General features: G+C 57.5%; 1 protein-coding gene and 1 long non-coding RNA gene across 4 annotated transcripts; one reads left to right on the plus strand and one right to left on the minus strand.

Annotated features, from left to right (window-relative positions):
- Positions 1-1,719: 1,719 nt before the first annotated feature.
- On the plus strand, positions 1,720-19,931 carry C17H5orf52 (chromosome 17 C5orf52 homolog). Of its 3 annotated transcripts, none has more exons than XR_012838150.1 (3): positions 1,720-7,292; positions 7,832-7,937; positions 19,813-19,931. XR_012838150.1 is itself a non-coding variant. In XM_075769684.1 (3 exons), the coding sequence occupies exons 1-3, from the start codon at positions 7,189-7,191 to the stop codon at positions 11,259-11,261; spliced, it is 453 nt and encodes a 150-aa protein (XP_075625799.1). In that variant the 5' UTR covers positions 1,720-7,188; the 3' UTR covers positions 11,262-12,342. The 3 variants fall into 3 exon arrangements, 1 of the variants encoding a protein (XP_075625799.1); XR_012838149.1 differs by lacking the exon at positions 19,813-19,931 and adding an exon at positions 15,126-15,225; XM_075769684.1 differs by lacking the exon at positions 19,813-19,931 and adding an exon at positions 11,019-12,342.
- Positions 10,951-19,914, minus strand: LOC142604274 (uncharacterized). Its single transcript, XR_012838151.1, has 2 exons — positions 19,820-19,914; positions 10,951-18,152 (listed from the first exon to the last, which is right to left on the minus strand). It is a non-coding gene; the product is annotated as an uncharacterized LOC142604274 (long non-coding RNA).
- Positions 19,932-19,999: the final 68 nt, after the last annotated feature.

Raw genomic sequence — 19,999 nt, forward strand, 5'->3', positions numbered from 1 at the left:
CACGGGGCAGGGCGCGCGGGCGTGCGCAGCTCTGGTGCGCGCGGGCGTGCTGGCGTGCACGGCATTGCGCGGGTGCGCCAGCGTGCGCAGTGCCGCGCGCGCACCTTTACTCTGCCCAGCTCTGTGTGCACGTGCGCTCGTTTGCACAGCTCTGTGTGCACGTGCGCTGGTGTGCGTGGCACTGTGCACGCGGGTGCGCTGGTGTGCGTGGCACTGTGCACGCGTGTGTTGCGTGCACAGCTCTGTGCACAAGCGTGCGCTGCTGCGCGTGGCACCGTGTGCGCGCTGCGTGTGTCTCGGTGTGCACGTGTCTGCTGATGGGCACGGCGCGTGCGTGTGTGTGCTGGCGTGCACAGCTCTGGGCGCACGTGTGTTGATGTGCACGGGCTCTGCGTGTGCAAGTGGGTCTGTGTGCGCAGCTCTGAGCGCATGTGGGCACGTCTGGGTGTGCACAGGCGCTGCAACTGTGAGCGGGTCTGTGCGTGTGGCTGTGTGTGCGGGGGGGCACGTGGGTGTTGGTGTGTGAAGGCTGCGCGTGCAAGCAGGTCTCATGCATGCGAGTACGTGTGCGTCGGTGCAGAGTCTGTACGTGTAAGCGTGTGTGTGCACGGCCCTACGGGCACGTGGGCATGCGTGTGCTGGTGTGCCCAGGTTCTGTGTGTGCAAGTGTGTTGCTGTGTGTGTGCAGAGCCTTAGGTGCAGATGTGCACACACGTGTGTTGATGTGCACAGGCTCTGCGCGTGCAAGCGGATCTCGTGCATGTGGGCAAGGGTGTGCTGCTGTGCGCAGGCACTGGGTGCACAAGTGTGGCTGTGCAGAGCCTTACCTGCAGGTGTGCACGGCCTCTGCGTGCACCTGTGTGCTCGTGTGCACGGCTTCTGCGTGTGCAAATGCACCTCTGAGCGTGCACAGCTCTGTGTGCACGGGGGGTGGGGGTGTGTGCAGGCTGACAGGTACCGGTGTGCACGCAGGCTCTGTGCGAGCGAGCAGGTGCCTGCATACGCGTGCAGCCACGTGCACCGGCTCTGCACGAGTGTCCCTGTGTGCACGCGCAGGCTGGGCACGCTCAGGGACGTGGCTGCGGATACGCGACGCCGTATCCGCGCCGAGGCCGAAGGACCCAGCTCCGACTGCTGTCCTGCCTGGGGAAACCCAGAGCAGCGTGTGTGCGTGCACGCGTGTGTGCACGTGGGTGTGCGTCACTACTGAGCTCTGCTGGCTGGCGTAAACGCGGGGCTGTGTACACGCCCGGTTCTCGTGGCTGAACAAGATGCGCGGGGAGGGGCTGGGCGAGTGTCCCCTCTCCTGTCCCCAAGCCCGCCGTGCCACACCGATCCCGCGGGGCTGCCGGTGGTGCTGCCGTCATCGTCCCCGCCGTGTCCTCCGGGCCACTGCAGCTGCGGTCCCATCCTTCCCGCCTTGCCGCGGCTGGGGCAGGCAGGGGCAGGCAGGGGCAGGCAGGGGCAGGCAGCGCTGCCTGCCTGACCCCGGGGCAAGAGCCCAGCCGAGGGGATGGGGACGGCTGAGACCCACCAGCCATCGCTCGGGACGGTGCCGGGCTGTGGCACGGCACGCGCTCACCTGGGCAACGGGCCATCCAGCGTGCGTACGCCCTGGCACCGACGCCAGCACACACCTCGCCGGGAGCACCGGCACCGCTGCACGCGGCGTCCGTGGTGGCAGTTGCTGCGCTCGCCGTCTCCGCGCCGGGGCCGATTGCACTTGTCCCGAAATAAAGCTCTATTTTTGTCATACTCCAGCCTGGCTCCCAGGGCCATCTCCCACCCGAATCGCACACCGGCGTTGTGGCAGGAAAGGAGGAACGACCCCGCGTAGGGACGGGAAACTGAGGCACGGAAATGCCCTGGGAAGCCCCAGCTCCCCAGGGGAAGCCATGCCCGCCGTGGCCGGTGTCTCCGTGCCCCAGTGCAGGGAAAGCCGCGGGGCCGGCACCGAGACCCTCGCACAGGACACGGGATGGATGCAGTGACGGGGAGGGGAGTCACCGGCTGCATGTGTCCAGAGAAGGCCGGTCCTGCCGGGAGCCAGCACCGTCTGCCCACAGCGCGGCTTCGCCCTGCCCCGGGGCAGCGTGACGCTGGGGAGCATCCTGTGCCCCCCGTGTCACCCGTCCGGTCCCTCCCCAGCCCCGTGACTCACGGCACCCTGCAACCACAACCCGCTCCGCCTGGAAACTCCCTGCTCGCTCCCGCCCTTCTTCCCAAACAGCAATTTTCTTCCACTCATCCGGGTGGCGAGTTTTGAGGCCGCTTCCAGAAGCGTCCCGGGAACAGCTTCTTCCCCAGCCCGCGGCGTGCCGGTGCGCCCAGCGCTGATGCCGCCTCTGCCGGGGTGCCCCGGGGTCACGGCCGGAGCGGTGCCCGTCCCACGAAGGACATGCAGGGCCCTGCGTTATCGGCAAACGGCCCCTGCTCCGGCCGGGAGCGCGGCAGCCACCGGCCTGTTTGCTCGCTGGGCTCACGTTTCAGAGGCTTCTCCGCGACGGGAGGGTTGGAAATCGGTTTGGTTTTCCGGTTCCTCTCAAAAGGCGAGTCCCGGTGCAGCCCCGGGGCTGGGGGGAAAGTCCCCTCCCGGGCGTCACCAAGGACCTCGCACCCACGCTGTCCCCTGCCAGGGGTCGGGAGAAGCGGGACCGGCAAAGCAGCCTGCGGCATCGCTGGGATGAGGAGCCCTTCCCGGGGCAGCGCCCGCCCGTCTCGGCCCCCTGACTCATTTACTGGCTCTGGGGTCTGCCCGCATCCTGCCTGCATCCGCGGCTTTCCCTTGTCCCCCTGGTTTTCGGTGCGTCGTGGTGCCGGCCCCGTGCCCCGCTGCCAGGTGTCCCGGTGCAGGCTGGGGGCTGGCACCGGGCTGGTGTGGGGGTCCCGCGGGCAGCCTTTGCGCTGGGGCGGGGGGCTTTGACGCTGCCTGTGAAGGGCCTGGCGGCGGCGGGTGTGCTGGCCTGGTGTGGCGGCCCTCTCTCCGGGTATTTCAGGCCGTGACTTCAGCCCGGTGGCATCCGTCCACGCCGGCCATCCCTCCGCTCCGGATCGGGTTTCCCACGGGCACGGCGGCAGCTGCCCGTGTGCCGGGTCTGGCGCTGCCCTGGCAAAGGCATCCCAGCGGGTGGGGGAGCCGACCGGGACAGCTCTGCTCTGAGGCAGACACGGCGCTGAGGAGAAGCCCCCGCACATGGGGCGGGACAAGCTGCCGGAGCAGCTCCGAAGGATGGGGACAGCCCTCGCCTGGTCACGCTGTCCCTGTCCCTCGGCCCACTGGCCGGCAGCGGCTTCCCGGTCCCTGCTGTGGTCTGCTTCCCCTCACCAGTCCTGGCTCCCCAAGCCCGGTTTTGGCGTGGTGAGGGTACGGAGGCCGATGGTCGCCCTGGTCTAAGTGCCACAACTCTGCCTCCGTCGCCCCTGCAGCTCTTGTGCCCCCAGTGCGGGGTCCTTCCCTCGCCCATGCATCTCTCCACAGCCCCAGCCAAGCGTCCTCTGGGTTTTCACCTGTTTTTAAATAACGCCCAACTGCAGGCAGCCCGGGAAACTCTTGTCACCCCCATGCCCCCGTGCCGGGGCTCATTAACCCCTGAGATGCCGCTGCCCAGGGTTAACCACGTAGCAGGCACCCGGCACGTCGTCGGGTTTCTGCGCTCCCCGTCCTGAAACGCACGGAGGGGATGGGAGATGCACCGAGGGGTGACGGCTCTGAAGCGGGTGAGCGGCGGCGCCAAGGACGGGTGGCACCTCCACGTGCTTGGTCCCACCATGCTGGAGGTGCTGGCTGGTGAGGAACTCCAGGGGAAGTGTGAAATTCTAGTTTTTTCCTGATCTTCTCTTAAACCACTGCTGAAATCTTCCTCCGAGGCGGCGATGGAGCACGCTGGGGACTGAGCTGTGAGCCGCTGCCCTTGGCAGAGGAGCAGCGTGTCTCCGTGCAGGGCGGAGGAGATCCAGGGCGGCTTTGCTGCGTGCCAGCCGGGTGCCTGGGAGCGCACGGTGGAAATTTTCAGTGTTTCAGGACAGGGGATTAACTGCTGCCCTCGGGGACGTGGGGAGGCTCACCGCATCAGCAGGGGGACGCCGGATCTGCAGCTGGGAGGCAGCAAGGACAAACGCTTGCTAAGCCGGGGAGCCTAAGCCGGGAAATGATATCCTTCCCTCACATGTGGTCTTAAACGTACCGTGTCACAGTCTTCAACCGGTGTCAGGGACCATCCTGACTCTGGAGCTGAAAATACAGCAAAGCCTTTTTTGGGGTAGACATGAAGAAAAATGCATTCTCCCCAGCAGGACAGCCCAGCCCAAGGACAGACGACATGAGGAACGCAATGTCCAGCAGCGGCAAGCAACATCTGAGGATGCTTGAAGCAGCCCAAGCCTGGTTGGAGGCCAGGAGATGGGCAGGATGACCCTTCAGACTCTCTTCCAGCCCCACGTTCTCTGCTTCAGCACCCAGAAAGCCCCTCCGGAGTTTGCTCTTGACCATTTTGGGGCAGGCTGGCTTTACTGGTGACTTCGCTGCTCTGCCTCTATGGCACGGGCTCGGCGCTCTGCTCCGAGAAGGCTGCTGGCTGCCTGTAGCTGAGTTTCTAAAAGATGAAAGCACATGAGCTTAAAGACATTTTTAAAGTCATATGCTTTGTTTCAATAACATAACTTTACATCATAAAGTGGAAGTCCAAAATACAAATGTTTAAGGCGGTTAGAATAGTGTGGTAATTACTGCACGCATAACAAAACCCGCTATATAAAAACGTAAACGATCTGCAGGCTGTTGTGAAACACAGAGGGTGCCTTAGAGGCAGAACGAGAGCTTGGTGGGTGTCGGGTGCAGGTGTCTCACCTGGGTTCCGATGGCTGTGGAGACAGAGGTGTTCAAGAAAGGGCTGGCAGCAGCACCACCGCCCCCTTCCTCCCGCTTCTCTTGAGAGTTGTGCTCAAACCGAGATGCTCACCCCTGATGCCATGCCCGTGCTTGGCTCTGCACCGCGCTGAGCTAGGTCTGGACTCCCACCCAACTTCCCAGCTTGGCCTTGGACCTGCCTCATCGCCACGGACGTGCCAGGCAGTCAGGACTCCATCCACTTCCACATACACAAATGCCTGGTCTCCCCTCCCTGGGATGCAGCCAGTGGTGCCCTCCACGGCCGGCACACACGAGCCAGACATCTGCAGGACCTGCTGGGGCTTGCGGCACCGCTGTTCTCCATAGGGAAAGCCTGGTGTTCAACTGCAAAGCTGGAGAAGAGAGGGGTGGGATGACTCTACAGTCACCAACTGCACCCTTCTCTGGTCAGAGATCCAGCCTGAGAAGCACCAAGGCCCCAGGTGGTCACGCAGTACACAGGGCTCCTCCAAGAGGTTTGCCATGTCTCTGTGATCCCCACACACCCAACCGGCTGGGTCTGTGCCTTCAGCGTTTCCGTTTTCCGAGAGGAACTTCCTACATGTCTGTGAGGAGTCAGGTCTTTGCTCTGCTTCTAGAAGGTGCCTTGGGAGACAAGCAATGACTCGAAGGAAGGCAAGGTGCTCTGCCACCCACCACAACGATCACTTGAGCTTCTCTGAGACCTGCAGAGAGCCCGTGTTCAGGTTGCTCTTTGTGGGTGTGGAGGAGCACTCCCAAAGTGCCATTGGTAGGATATGCAGTCATAGCATCACAGAATCATTTTGGTTGGAAAAGACTTTTAAGATCAAGTCCAACCATTACCCCAGCACCACCAAGTCCACCACTAACCCCTGACCCCAAGCACCACATCTACACGGCTTTTAAATCCCTCCAGGGATGGGGACTCCACCACTGCCCTGGGTGGCCTCTTCCAGTGCTGGACAACCCTTTGGGTGAAGAAATTTTCCATGATGCCCAATCTAAACCTCCCCTGGCACAACCTGAGGCCGTTTCCTCTCATCCTGTCCCTTGTCACCTGGGAGAAGAGACCGACCCCCCACCTGGCTAGACCCCCTCCCACCAAAGGGGTCTGTGGGACCCCCTCACGCTGACCCAGGGCCTGCGGGACCTCTCGCACACACATGCCAGCCCGGGGCCTCCCACTCGAAACAGGTCTGTTATTGCCGCTCAAGACCGAGCTGCTGGAGCTGAAAACTTCAAGCCGTGATAATTAGAATTAACACATGGTTTGCTGGGCCAAGGTGAGCCCAGACCAGGCTTCTAGTTTATAACGACATGATGACCTCACCGCAATGAATCAAACCGTGAGCAGGCTTCCTCTTAGTGCTCCCATCTTGGCATCCCAGCCCGCCGGCAGTAAATGGCGTTCTTTCCGAGCAGCTGACCCAAATAACCGTGGATCGCCCAAGGGAGGCCAAGGCACCTTCTGAAAAAGGGTTGGGGCAATCAGGCGGGGCAAGAGAAAGGGTCAGGCACGGGAAAGCAGGACATCCTTACGTTTCTCCCAACCAGCGATGTTGGAGTCTGCGCTGTTCCTGTGCTCATGACTGGACGTAGGGTTGCTGTCTCAAAACCCAAATCATGTCCCAGTTAGGAAAAACAACTGTTGGGAATGCTCCAACTATCCTGACTCACAGCTAGTTTCTGTCCTGCATGATAAGCACAGTTTGTGCTGGAATAAACCAACGCTCTCCCAACACGTGATGGTTTCAGAGTTACTGTCGGGACCTTGATACAAATGACGTGTGAAAACCAACTGCATAACATAAACTGCATTGATTTTATTTATAGAAAACCCCACTACTCGCTGTTTGTATCGCTAATCCTCCGTACTTTCAGCATCCGAGATTTCCTGCTCCAACCCGCTCAGGAGAGAAAGGTTTATTTGCAATGCTCCGGCACGGATCTGGAAGAACTGCCCTTGGCTTTCCCTTGGTTTCTTGCCAGGACGTGACAACAGCTCGTTTGTACTCAGAGCAGCAGCGTTACTCTTACTTCATTTTCAGAAACACTGGGTATCACCCCGGAAAGAGAGCTGATCCTTCGAGCCTGTTGACACCGAAGTTTGTACTTGTGGTGGATGAGCTGCTGCCTGAAGCTGGTGATGGGTGGGATGGTGGGACCCGACCCAGGCGTGGGTGCTCTCCAGGGACACGGAGCGGTGCTTCACCAGAGAGGCCAAGCAGACGGTGGGGACCTGCTCCCTGCAGCGGCATCGGACCCCGCGTGTCCCCACGCTGCCCATCTTGGCTGCTGTGGAGTGGAAGCAGCTGGAGATGTGGGTGGCGGGGGTGTCCGTCACGAGGACACGCAGGTACTCCATGTTGGGACGGAGGGTGCCCACCACCTCCTGGGAGACACTGACAACGGTGCTGGCAAGGTGGGTAAGAGCAGGGGGCAGCTGTGGCCAGCCACCGTGCTGCCGAGGTGGAGGTTGGAGGTGATCCGGGGGTGCCGGGGCAGGGCCAGGAGGGCTCCCAGAGCCGCCGCCATTGGGGCGCGCTGGCTGTGCCTAGAAATCCACGTAGAAATACACCCAGCCCCGTCTCCCACTGGGCCCCGCTGCCTGGGAGCCCTGGGGGGTCGGGCTGGGCACCCCATGGCAACCACCGCCACGCGCACAACGGCGGGGGGCACCGGGGCCATGGAGGAGCAGGGCGGTGCGCGGCCCCGGGTCACCTTCTTCCCACCGCCCCAGAGCCGGCAGCAAGGCGGGCCCCGGTGCGGGGCGGGGGGGTCTCACACCTCTGGGGCTGGGGGGTCCCCACACCATCCTTGGGGGGGTGGGACCCTCACACCTCTGGGGCTGGGGGGCCCTCACATCATGCTGGGGTGGTGGGACCCTCACAGTGTCCTGGGGCTGTGGGACCCTCACACCTCTGGGGCTGTGTGACACGAACCCCCTCTCGCCCGGTGCAGCTCTGCAGACCTGGACCTCGACCTGGACAGCGATTTGCCCAACAGAGCCCTGCCCAACTCCGTCAGCCGTGCCAGCCGCCATGCCCTGCTGCTCCTGGAGGAGAAGGTGATGGCCTCAACACCCCCTCACCGCTCCAGGCCCTGCCGGTGCTGCCCCTGGGATGGGGTTCATGGTCCTCTCTGGCACAAGGGGAGGGTTTGTCCTGCGTTTGGCTGCTGGTGGATGTGTTGTGGAAAAGCAGAGGGAGATCCCCCGCCTCTGAGGTTGTTGGCAGTGAGACCCACAGCTGACACGAGGCTGGAGGAACGTCTTGTGCAAACGCTTGGGTCTCGGTTCCTCAGAGCCCTTAAATTACTGCTTGAGTCTTCAGCCCTCAGGTCTTCAGCCCACTGGATCGGGATGGGGGTGCTAGGACTCTCTCCAGGGGAGTGGGAAGCAAACGGTCCGGGGGAGGCAGCTACCGGTTCTAGGGCTACCTTCAGCGTGAATGGTTGCACCTCCATCCTGGCCTCAGGACACCGTTGCTGCATCCTATCTGCAAGTCAACTGTGTGTTGGGACGATAAGCTACAGGCTTCGTCAGCCATGGACTTAACCTGGACTTAGATGTCGTTCCTATGATACCTAGGGAGACCAAGGGTAAATGATTAGAAATGGGTGAAGTGCTGACGTGTGACCTCCCAGCAGTGGGGACTAGGCAAAGGTTTTGCAACCTCAGCAGCCCGATTTCCACATTAGGGCCTCTCGCTGCGAGTCCAGCAGCAACGGGTTCATGAGCAGGTGAGATCGTGTCTCCTGCGGGAATGCGCAGGATGCCAGGTTGAGTCTGTAAGCTCAGAATTCGGATTTAAGGTGGCATTAGACATACCTGGACCTTCAGGCACTGAGCAGTTTCCTTCAGCTCTCCTCTCTTCTCCCGTGCAGCCCAGCTTTTTGTCCCGAGTACCTAGCCAGCACCACCTGAATCCTCTCCCCTCACCTTACTTTCGTCAGAAAACCCAAGCATCGTGATTTCGGCAGTTTTTCAGTTTAAATCAAAGTTTTATAACATGGTGCTGCAAAGTCCACTCCCTTGCCTTGACTGCTCCTGGCAGAGCGGTGGGGACCTGCCCGTGGTCTGGCCGTGCGTGAGTTGAGCCTGCTTGGGCAATAAACTGTGCAGCCCCGCATAGGGAAAAAAGCTTACCCGCCTTCACCTTGCAGGTGGGGTTTGCTTGAAAAAGAAAGTCTAATAGAGAAATTCATGTCTGCTGGTTTCAATTGCCAGCGTCTCTCACTAAAATATGTACTTGAGACATGAACTAGCGTGGTGGTTTAACCTCGGCTGGACGCCAGGTGCCCCCCAGGCTGCTCTATCACTCCCCTCCTCAGCAAGGCAGGGAGAGGAGAAAATTAAGATGGAAAAAACAACCCCAAACTCGTGGGGCAAGATAAAGGCAGTTTAATGTAGCAAAAGCAAAAGGCCATGCGTGGAAGCAAAGGAAAAGCAAAAGATTATTCTCTGCTTCCCATCAGCAGGCGATGTCCGGCCACTTCCCGGGAAGCAGGGCTTCAGTACGTGCGCTTATTTCTCCGGAAGACAAACACTGTAAAAAAACCAAATGTGCCCGCCCTGTTCCTCCTCCTTTCTCTCAGCTTTGTATTGCTGAGCAGACGCCATACGGTATGGAATATCCCTCCGGTCAGCGTGGGTCAGCTCTCCTGGCTGTGTCCCCTCCCGAGATCTTGCCCACCCCCAGCCTGCTGCTGAGGGGGGGGGAAATGTTGGAGAGGCAGCCTTGGTGTGCGCCCAGTAGCAGGCAAGACACCGGTGCGTTATCAACACCTTGCTGCTGCCAATATGTCACTGAAATTTGGGACTAAAAGAAAACTCCTTAACACCAATTTGGCATGAAGAAGCAGGCATTTCCTTTGATTGCAGCGCTGGGTGTCAGGAGGAGAGTTCCTCACATCAGGCACACCTAACGCTGGTTCTCTTGTCATATTTATACACAAATATTACAAAGATTACAAAGCGGTACACTCCCCGTTCCAATAATTCGTTCCTAGTTCTTCACCTAGTATGCAAACTAGAACGCATGCTCAGTTCCTTTCTCCACCTCTGTCTTTTGCGTAGGTGGGATAATTCGGGTGGGGGGGTCATGGGTGGGTGGTGGTGGGGACGCTGGCCCAAATTCCCTTTCCTCTAGTTTCTCCATACTTCTGTGTTGGTAATTGTTCGCATCTGCCTCAGGGAGATCAGGATGCTGCTGGAGGCAATGAGTGTCCTCCCTTTCTGAAAGTATGTACTTAAGGACCTTGAAGTGTCTTGTAGCTGCTCCTTTTTATCACAATGTGTAGCAGGTGCTCATTCTAAGAACCGTTAGCCTTCCACCTAAAGTAACAACGAATAGTTTCTTGTCACATACAATACAAGCAGGCCTTCGTTACAGGTCTATGGTTTTGGCTACCAATACGCAGCACAGCACTGAGGCTGCTGCGGGGAGAATTAACTCCATCTCAGGCAGACCCAGTACAACTAGTGATGCCAACAGGTCCCGGCTGAAGGTTTCTGACTGCTGTCGTGGGGATCACAGCCTTGCAAGGCGGAGCTGAGGCATCTTTTTCGTGCTTTGCCGTTCCCTAATCCCATAACTCCATGGACTGATGGTAACCTCTGGGTAGCTGGGTGCTGAGGAGATCCTCCTGGCCTGCACACGTTTGTGACGGGCGAGTTTCAAGACCTCGGGGCAGTGCAGCAGTGAGCGAATGACCTGTAGCCTACCCCCAAACCCCAAGCTGTGTTGTGATGCCTGGTTTGGCCCTGCCACACAGGTGTGCCCTGGGTTTGTGCCACGCACACGGACAGGTTTCTGTTCACAGTCAGGACACCCCGGGGGTGCAAACCCCTTATGGGGTCCGAGATGCAAGAATGCGAGAGAGCGTGACTACTGTCCTCCAGATCTGCTTCTTACAGGAGTATAAAATGAATTATGGTCAAGGAGGCAGGATGATTTGAGTAATCTTTTTCAGAACAATGTTTAGGGTGATACTTACAAATTTTGGAGCTTCTTTGCTTGGAGGTCACCTTGACCACAGTGAGGGATGTGGCAGGATGTCTCTCTTCCCTAAGGCAAGCATCACGTTGGAATTCTTTATTTCATGGTTAGGAGAGCAGCTATAAGGTCTTATATTTGCTTTTGTAAAGGTAAAACACTTTGAAGAGGCCAAAAAGAAGACAGAACGTTTCCACAAACGTTTAAAGCAGCAGTTTTTGAAAGAACAGGAGAGAAAGGTGGCGCGGTGGAAGAAAGCATCTGAAAGGTTTGAAAAATCACTGGAAGCGTCCAGTCGCAGAAGCGGGAAGTCATCCGTCCCTTCCGCCGATGGTTTGTCTGCGAGTAAAGCGATGCCCTTGGAACATGGAGAAGAGACCAAGAGACGTGTCTAGAGAGCTCCTCCTGCAGGCCTCCCCAGGACTACGGATCGCCTTCTGCCACCCTGCTCCCGTGTTCAGCTTCTCCTCATAGACAGCTAACGTTCAGTCCTGTAACAGCAATAAACCAGCACCATCCCTCACTCTCTCTCATATTTACCTTTTAAATCGACGGGTTAGAGGGTCACGGGCTGGGGAGGAGTCAGGAGTAAAACGCCTCTTCAAAGGACTGGTTTGCTTTGAGGCAATAGAGAAGTGATGTGAAAGGGACGGAGATTTTTTCTGGGCTTGTGCCTTTAAAGACGGTTCAAACAACACGTTTCACAGCTAGTTGGATTTCCAGAAATGTTATCAGGTTCAGGGCGGATAAATGAATCTGTTGTTGAGGAAAAAGAAGGATTGGTAACTTAAGCTTAGGAGAAAAAAAGCAAGGAATGAAGTATTGAAGGAGAGTGCCTGGAAGCACAGAAGAAGTGGTCAAGTGTGAGCAGCAGATGGAGAATGTGGCTGTAGGCAAGTACAACCGATGAACTTTCCTTTCCCTTTCCCCACACCAGAGACGTCTGGAGTAACCATTGAGTCCCCCCGGCAGGGTGGGGTACAGCTTGCCATGGGAGTGCAGAGCTGGAGAGGTCTGCATCATCCACTCCGGCCTCTGCGGTGCTGTGGCGTTAAGTGTAAGTTGACTATCCTTGAAAAATATTCATCTAACTTCTTTTTAAAAACCTCGGAGTAAAGGAGATGCTACAGTTTCTCGAGGTGGTCTGGTTTTCCAGCCAGCATTGCAGTGTTGGGGTTTTCATAACATAAACCTTTTTTGCTTGAAGTGAAGCTGATCATTTTTTATGTTTCTCAGTGGCCTTGAGGGAATAATTGGATGTTGGAAGATTGCTGTCATGTTCTCACTTGGTTTTTTCTTCACTGGATTAAAAAATGCTCAGTGCCTTCAAGCTGTCCCCCTCACTTGGGATTTTTAAAGAGAATTTTCATGACTATTGCGAAAGGTGTACCTGACATCAGGACAGCACGCCTGGCACGTTACACTCCAGTGCTCAAAAATCTGGAGGCATCAGGCCTTGATGATGAAATATTGCTTCTCGGATTACTGTAAGACTATTTTTTTAAAAAAACCCAAACTTTTCCCTAACCTCTGGCTCTTGAAAACAATGAAATCTTTTTGTTTCTTCTTTCCTGGAGCTTTTCTAATAATTCAGCTGGACTCAGGCTCCTGGCAATGTTACACGTGATGATAACGAGAAATCTTAGATTGGAAGGTGCCTGGCAAGCCAGACTTTAGGGCCAGTGCCTTCCATCTTTGGGACATCTCAGCAGCAAGAGGCCACCTGCTATAGCCTTGCCTTACGAGGGCTTGCAGCTAGCTGTAGGCATCCTCTCACACTGTCTCCAGAGGATGCTTCATAGACATGATTCAGGTGCTGAAAGGTTCTAGAAACAATAGAAAATTGGTGTTTGGCACCTCAGTTGGCTTCAAACCACAGATCAATAAAGTCTTGGTTTTTCCCCAAGTATTTCAGGCATCTTCTTGTTGCCTTTCCTTCTCACACCTGTGATAAATCTGCCCTGCATACCGTCCTCTCTGTGATCCTTCCTTCTTGACCTCACTCATGGACAGCCTGCTTCTACCGTGCTGCCGCCCGGATCCTGCACCAGACCTTAGTGATGACATCCAGCTGGAAAAAGAAATTACCAGGAGAGTTAACTGCCTAGCAGCCCTGTGTCTGCAGCTTTTGCCTGCAATGTTTGTCCAGGAAAATGTGGATCTGTTGTTCACAACAGCCACTGGACAGGACAGACAGGAAACATTGTCCGTCATGCTGGCACCAGTGACAGACTGGTGTCTACCTACATCAGTTGGCCTGAGTAGCACTGAAAGAGATGCGTTGAGGTGAAAAGCAAGGAAATGCCAAGAAGCCAATAATGCCATAAATTTTTAGAGAGGAGGTTGTCACCCAGGGGGGGACCTGTGCTGGCCACCCCATGGGTTTTCCTCGTGGGAAGATGCTGTGAGGAAAACACTGGTTTAAAACTGAGTGAGAGCTTCTGGATTTGGTCCAGACATTCGCGTGTTACCACACAACACTTCAGCTATTGTTTGAATACTGCCTGCAGCTCTTGGCTCTGTCGGCTGTGAAATGTGCCATCCAGCCAAAAGCGCACCCAGGCTCCTGCAGCCCATCTCTTTCCCCTCCGGCTCTCAGCAGTCTGGTCTGCAGCGAACCTGCGCTCCATGGCCTTCAGATTCTCCCATACGTGTCTGGCCTCTGCAGCGTCGCAGGGCAGTGAGTCTCAGCGTTTAATAATGCAATGTGAAGAAACAGTCTCTCTAGTTTGTTTTAAAGCTACTATCTGGGTAAATTCACTGCGCGCCCCTGGTTCTTGTGTTACGAGAAGAGCGAGTGATTGCTCGTTCATTGTCTCCCCAGTTTGTGATTTCAGAGTCCTCAGCTTTGTCCCTTCTCCATCGACCTCCTCTCTGACATTGGGTGGTTTCAGCTCTGCTCTGCTGTGCAGCCAGCCCAGGAGCAGTTCATCCCTGTTGCTACGGTAACAGCTGCATCCATCCATCCATCCATCCATCCATCCATCCATCTCCCAAACGGCACCCACCCTGTGCGCGGGGGTCCCCGAGCGGTGCCTGGCACCCTGCGGGGAGCCGGGGACGTCCCTCCCCTCTTGCCGCGGAAGCAGAAGGGCAGCGGGGCCCTAACAGTGCTCCTCTGTGTGGAGGTTACAGGCCCAGGGCTCAGCCCCTCTGAGCACCTCCCCGTGCTGGGAAAGGCCAGTCACCAGTCATCGATTCTCCAGTCTGCCACTTCTTGGCAGCACGAGCAGCCTCCCTCTGCTCTGTGCTCAGTGCTGTCCTTGATCCCGCGGTCCCCGTGGCAGGAGTCAGCCCTTGCACGGGTCCTTGCCCTACCATCGCTGGTGTGAGGAGCACCAGGCGTGGGGCGATGCCCGGCCCCATTTGCCCTCTCCTCCTCAGCCCCGCGGCTGTGAAACCCGTGGAGCCGTGGGAGCTGTGCCGTTTGCGGGCTGCGGGCGTTAGCTGGTCCCTGGAGCTGGCTCTGCAGGGGCTGGGTGCCTGTGCTGATCGAGCCCTGGGTGGGCCAGGACCTCCTGTCTTCCTGCTCAGCACAGCGAGGAAGCAGCTGACATTTGCCCGGCAGACGGAAGGTTGTGGCTTGCTGCAGACTCAGCAGGCAGATGCTGATCAAAGTCACACCCTGATCTCAGTGCCCCCCATGCCCCCAGGGAGATTTTCCTCTCAAAGAGCCCGTTTTATCGCTGCCCACGACTGACTGCAGAGGGTGCTGCTGGCTGAGCCTGTGTCCCTCTTCACCCATCCAACTCCCAGCTGGGTGCTCTCAGCCTGCTTGCTTTGCACAGCCAGCCCAGTGCCTCCAGCCCTCCCCTGCCTTCCCCCTTTAAAAAGTCAGTTTGCTCAGAGTTTACAATAACCCCGCTACACTTGTGTGTTCAGCAAACTCCTTCGGTAGGGACTCGCTGGTTTCTCTGTTAGGTAAGGCGGAGGTGGAGGCGATGGTGGTTTGATCTGGAAAGACTCCCCAGCCCTGACCTCTTGCCTTCAAGGGTTTGACAGACTACTCCATAGGGAGAGGACCCTTCACCTTGTGTTTTCGGCCAGAGCTGGAAGGAATGCGGAAGAGGGCCAGCACAACGCTAGTAGTTGCACTCGGAACAGGCAATGCTTGGAGCAGAGGGGGATAGTACTGGCTGCCCACACCTTCCCCAGGGCAGCAGCTGAAGCCAGTGCCCAAGGGCAGGTGCCGTCCAGGGTTATGAAAGCAGCCCAGGGCACCAGCACTGACATGTAACCCATGTTTCCCCGCCCTGCAGCTCTGACCTCAGCGTGTAGAAGCAAGCAGACAGGATCTGGGCCAAGCTCTAGGCCCTTTCCTCACCTAAGAGGCTCCAAAGAGAGAAGACGCTGATACACCCCGTGTTCGGCACGTTGTGTCAGAGATGCCCCAAGGCAGTGGTACAACAGGCAGGTGACTCGACCGTAGTCCTACGCAGACAAGACCTAGTACAGACAGTGTGACAGACAGGTGGGAGCGGTTTGATTCAGCCTCATCACAGAGCAGCACTGCCTGCATTTGTCTTAGCAGGTAGCTCCCTCGCCTGTCCACGTGCTCAGGCTGGGACTGTAAATATAATTATCACCAGCGTATGCTCACTGAACGGTAAATCACAGGAGTTCGCACTGACCTAGAAACCCCTGAGATGGATGTGCAGCTGAAAAGAAAGAGCGGCTCCTGCGCACCTCTCCTGAGACCAGCACTGCAGCTTCATCGGGCTTGTTTTCTGTGCATGCTGCATCATTATTATCGAGCAAGAGGCTGGCAGGAAACACAGCCCGAGAAGCAAGACGTTAGATGCTGCCTGCTGTCGGCATGGGTTCCCAGCAGCAGCTCCTTTGAGATGACTCCGGCACTAGAGTTGTCTTCCTGCCTGAAGCCATGGAGCAGGCAAAGGGGTCAAGTTTCTTGTTCTGCAGGCAGCAGCACATGGCCTGTTCCCCAGCATCCCCCCCAGGCAGGGGACAGGACTGGGTGTCCCATCTTCTCCTGGAGAGAGGCAGAGGCAGCAGGACCCTGCCCTGGAGCAGCTGCTGGCTGTGTGGGAGCGGGCAGCTGGTGCTGTGCAGGCAGACGAGCCCCCCTTCTGAAGGAGAGCTGCCCAAGGACCTGCAGCTCTCCGACAGGTAGGGCAGAAAGGCTGGAAAGCAGCGGGACCCCCTGTGAAACTAGCCCCCTCGCCTGCAGTGAGAAGGTGCGGGGTGGCCAGCAAACGCCGGGATACAGACCTGTGGTCAGAGCCGACTGCGGGCTGGCAGGATCGGCTCCTCCCAGCCCGGCTCTGGGGAGCGGTGGGCAAAGCATGCAGCCGCGGGGGCCAGTGATACCTCCCTGCCTTGCAGGTCCTCCTCTGTCCTACGGCCAGGAAATCCCCACTCCTCACCATCTGCTTTTTGTTTAAATTCCCACAGAGGCGGGACAGGGCCCCGCTCCAGCTCAGCCAGTTTTGCTGTGCTGCCGTGAGCAGCTCCACCGCTTCAGTCCAGCGGTGCCCCTCGATGCGACAAGTCTGGTGCCCTGTGTGTAACCAAGGACAACTCCAGGAACAGGAACTATTATCCCCAAGCGGTGCTTGGGAAGCCCTGCCGTGCTTCAGCTAACTAACCCACATTCAACCCTAAATTAGCTGGCAAGGCAACCAGGGGACGCAGGTCATAGACGATCCTGCATGTAGCAAGAATAGATCTGTCCCCTCTCCCTCTGCCAGGAAATAAGCACTGAGAAAAGGGCACAGTGTTACTGTTAATGCTCTTCCCACAGCACTTCTTTCTAACAGGCTCTGGGGACCAGGGGAAGTGCAGGCTCCTTCCTACCGGCTCACACCACAGACGAGGAACGTGTCATCATCCACTGACGGCGAGATACGGGGATGAGTGAACACAAGCCATGGTCAGGGATTGCTCAGCCCCATAGATTCCCCAGGGGCTTGGTGTGATGCCAGAGCTCCACATTCCCAGCGGAGCATGATGCAAGGCTTGACGCAGCACTGCAACCGGCACAACCGGCTCCCGTGAGGGACGCGGCTCCTCACACAGAGCTCTGTGCCAGGGTGGTGGCAGCCTGCAAGGTGCTCGCGTGCCTCCAGACGTAGGCTGCTCCAGCTCAGCTGCGGAGCCCAGCGCTGAGGGCACCGCAGGAGTCTGTGCCTTCCGAACTCCTGGTGTGCGGAGGAGCAGGAGAAGAGGCTTTCCATCGCATCAGCAAAGCAGTTTCTGCCCACCCTGTAGCTGCGCTTTGGCTGCAGCCAGAGCAACGATTGTGGCAGGAGGGGACTGTCCCCACAGTGACACCGGGCTAGGGTACTGTAAATTGTTGGTGCTTCTGCTCTTTCACCACCATTTCACAATCAGTTTTAACTAGCATAATCCAACTCCTCCCTGCTGTCCCTTCCCTTGCCCCATGCATGGGTGGGTGGCAGCAGGAACAGGGAAATGATACGGAAAACCCAAGCTGGGGTGGATCATGGCCTTCCAAGCTGATCAGAGCCTGCCTGCTCCCATGGGTTGAGCTTTGCTTCGCTTTGCTGCAGCGGGGAGGGATTCAGCATCTGGAGGCAAAGGGAGGACTTTGATGCTCAGCTGTCTAGTCGCAAGGCCTTTGTGGCTGAACGCAGCCAGACTCCAACAGGAGGAGAAGCGCATCTGGGCTGTACCCACATGTAGGGTCTCTCAGCTATCCCTTCCCTGCTCAGACATACCCCGCATCGCACCCCTGCCCACACAGTTTGGATACTCAGGCACCTCTGGCTCAGGGCAATGATGCAGGCTGGTGGGTTTGGATGCAGCAAATTGTTTCAGGGTGGATCTGAGGTTTTTCTGCATCCTGGATGAGGTGGGATTGACGCAGGTTTGGTGATGTTTCATCCAGCTCCCAAATTGACGTGCTTTCCTTCCTGGCAGAAGAGCTGCTGCTGGCCTGGAGCAGTGTGTGAAGCTGCAGGACGGGTCAGGCCGCTCTGGGCATGTGGCATCACCCCCATCTCCACCTGCAAGACTGGAATGTCTCTAACTACCCAAACCTCGGAGGGAGCTGCAGCGCTCCACAGTTCTTCTCTACTTGAGAGGAGGTTTGGATGTGACCCACCGCTGCACCCTTTCCATCCTCCTCCATCCTCTCTCCATGTACGTCCCAAGGACCCGTCTGTACCTTCGGGCAAGGCGAGCACACAGGGGACTCTGGGGATGGTCCATAGGCAGCTGATCCCATCTCCACATTCTGGTTGTATTTCTGCTTTTCTTGGAGAGTGGTGGCCCATTTCAAATGAAGCAATCAAGGCATTCCTCAGCTTTGGGAAGAACAGGACATTCTTTTCAAGACAGATTTAATTGTGAAAATGTCTGCAGGGCAAGTGGCAGCCTTTCACAGGGTCAGGGTTCATCCCCGAAGTCCCTATCAGGACAAGCAGCATCTCTCGGTCTCCAGGGGTGCTCCTCTGTGCTGTGCTGGCTGCCCCGTTCATGGGGGAACATCTGCTGAGGGGACATCACCTCTGTTATCGTGAGGCCTCGCTGTGCTTACATCACGTCTCCTGCTCACCCTGCAGCCAAGAAATGATGCATCTGCTGGATCTGGATCCAGTGTGATCACAAGATCCCATCTGCCAATTTAGAGCACAAGAAGGTGCTTCTGGACAGCTCTGTGCTTTTGTTGGAGGCTGAGAGACAGCCTGTCCCAGACTTGCAGTTAGAGCCACCCCTTCTACCCACAGCAGGCTGGGTACGTCCCAGCTGAGGGGGTGGTTTTGACCCAAACCTAGCTTAATCCTCACACCGAATCCTGGTGTTGCCCTTGAATGGGTTGCTGAGGGCGGGAGCGGCCCATGTGTGAGGCACCGCTTCCCTGGCCAGGTAATAAGCCAGATACACCCAGCCTGACACCCCAGAGCTGGCACAGGCCTGCTCCCGCCTTGCCCTCTGCAGCTCTGCCCTCCTCCTGCATCTCTGCCAGACCCACGGTCCCGCTCTGTGCAGGGAGGCAGCAGACCTGGGCATGCCTGGCCCCTCCACCTGTGTCCTCTCATCTCACCTCACTGGTCCCAGGCTTTAAAAGTCTGGCCCTGGTAGTCCCACTGCATCTCCCATCACCAGACCCTTGTTTGCTTTGTGTAGGGAAATAGTTAATAACCAATGACATGCTGGACCAGCAGGCACAGTCCCCAGGGCTGGAGATTTATTCATGGGCTTGGACATGCTATGCACAGAGAAATAAAGGGGACTGCTCACACAAGGAAAGGCTGCAGGGTGCTGGGCCAGCTGAAACCTGGGACAAGGGTGCCTGCGGGTGCCACAGCTGCCATGTGATGGCTCCACACTTACTCCTGCCCTCAAGGACAGAGCTGGTATCACCAGGAGTCCCAACTGGCATTCGGTATTTTGCCAAGGCTCCTCCTGGAAACCAAAGTCCTCCTCTCCTTGAATGCACCCTTCTCGCTGACCACACAGCAGGGCAAAGGCAGGGCTTGTGCTCAGCCTTTAAGGGCCAACATGTTATTTGCAGACGTTGCTAATTAATGGGTAAACAACTGGGCATATGCAGCATCAGCATTTTAATCAGCTGGAGTTTATTAGCATTTTTATGGCCCTGCATGCAGAGTCCTATAAAATCAGTCTTTAATAGTAGAGCTAGGGGTGATTTCTTGGTTGCTGGTGTTCTGACATTTCAAATGCCTGTCACTCTATATTCTGCCTGATTTAATATTGCAACATGGTGTAAATTTCCGTAACCTTAGCCTGCCTGAGGCGTGTGGACGCGCAGTGTCCTCAGAGGGTATTTCATCGCGGCACCCCAGCCCCCCTGCGAGCTCTCCTCACCAGGGCCCCGCGGCCGAGGCTCCTGTCACACCCGGCCGGGCCCTTCCCCGCGCCCAGCAGCACGGCCGGCCCCCTCAGGGCTCCTGGGCACCGACTCATTGGCGTACTCCCCCTACTTCATTTTTGCTCTTTTAGGACTGACCGGGGCCTGGGAGACTTGATCTCGGCGGGGATAAAGTTTATTCCCCGCAGCTCTTTCCCCCGCGGCTGCGACCCCGCTGCCAACATGGCGACCCACCCTCCCTCACGGCTGCTCGCTACCACGGAGCTTCTCATTGGACAGCAGCACTGCCCATCAAGCGAGCGGCGACGCTCAGGTGCG

Source organism: Balearica regulorum, chromosome 17, assembly GCF_011004875.1.
Source record: "Balearica regulorum gibbericeps isolate bBalReg1 chromosome 17, bBalReg1.pri, whole genome shotgun sequence".
NCBI classification, from domain to species: Eukaryota; Metazoa; Chordata; class Aves; order Gruiformes; family Gruidae; genus Balearica; species Balearica regulorum.

Coding starts and splice junctions, on each gene's coding strand:
- C17H5orf52 (XM_075769684.1), top strand. CDS start 7,189: ATGTGGGTGGCGGGGGTGTCCGTCACGAGGACACGCAGGTACTCCATG. Junction 7,293..7,831: donor CTGACAACGGTGCTGGCAAG/GTGGGTAAGAGC, acceptor CGCCCGGTGCAG/CTCTGCAGACCTGGACCTCG. Junction 7,938..11,018: donor TGCTGCTCCTGGAGGAGAAG/GTGATGGCCTCA, acceptor GCTTTTGTAAAG/GTAAAACACTTTGAAGAGGC.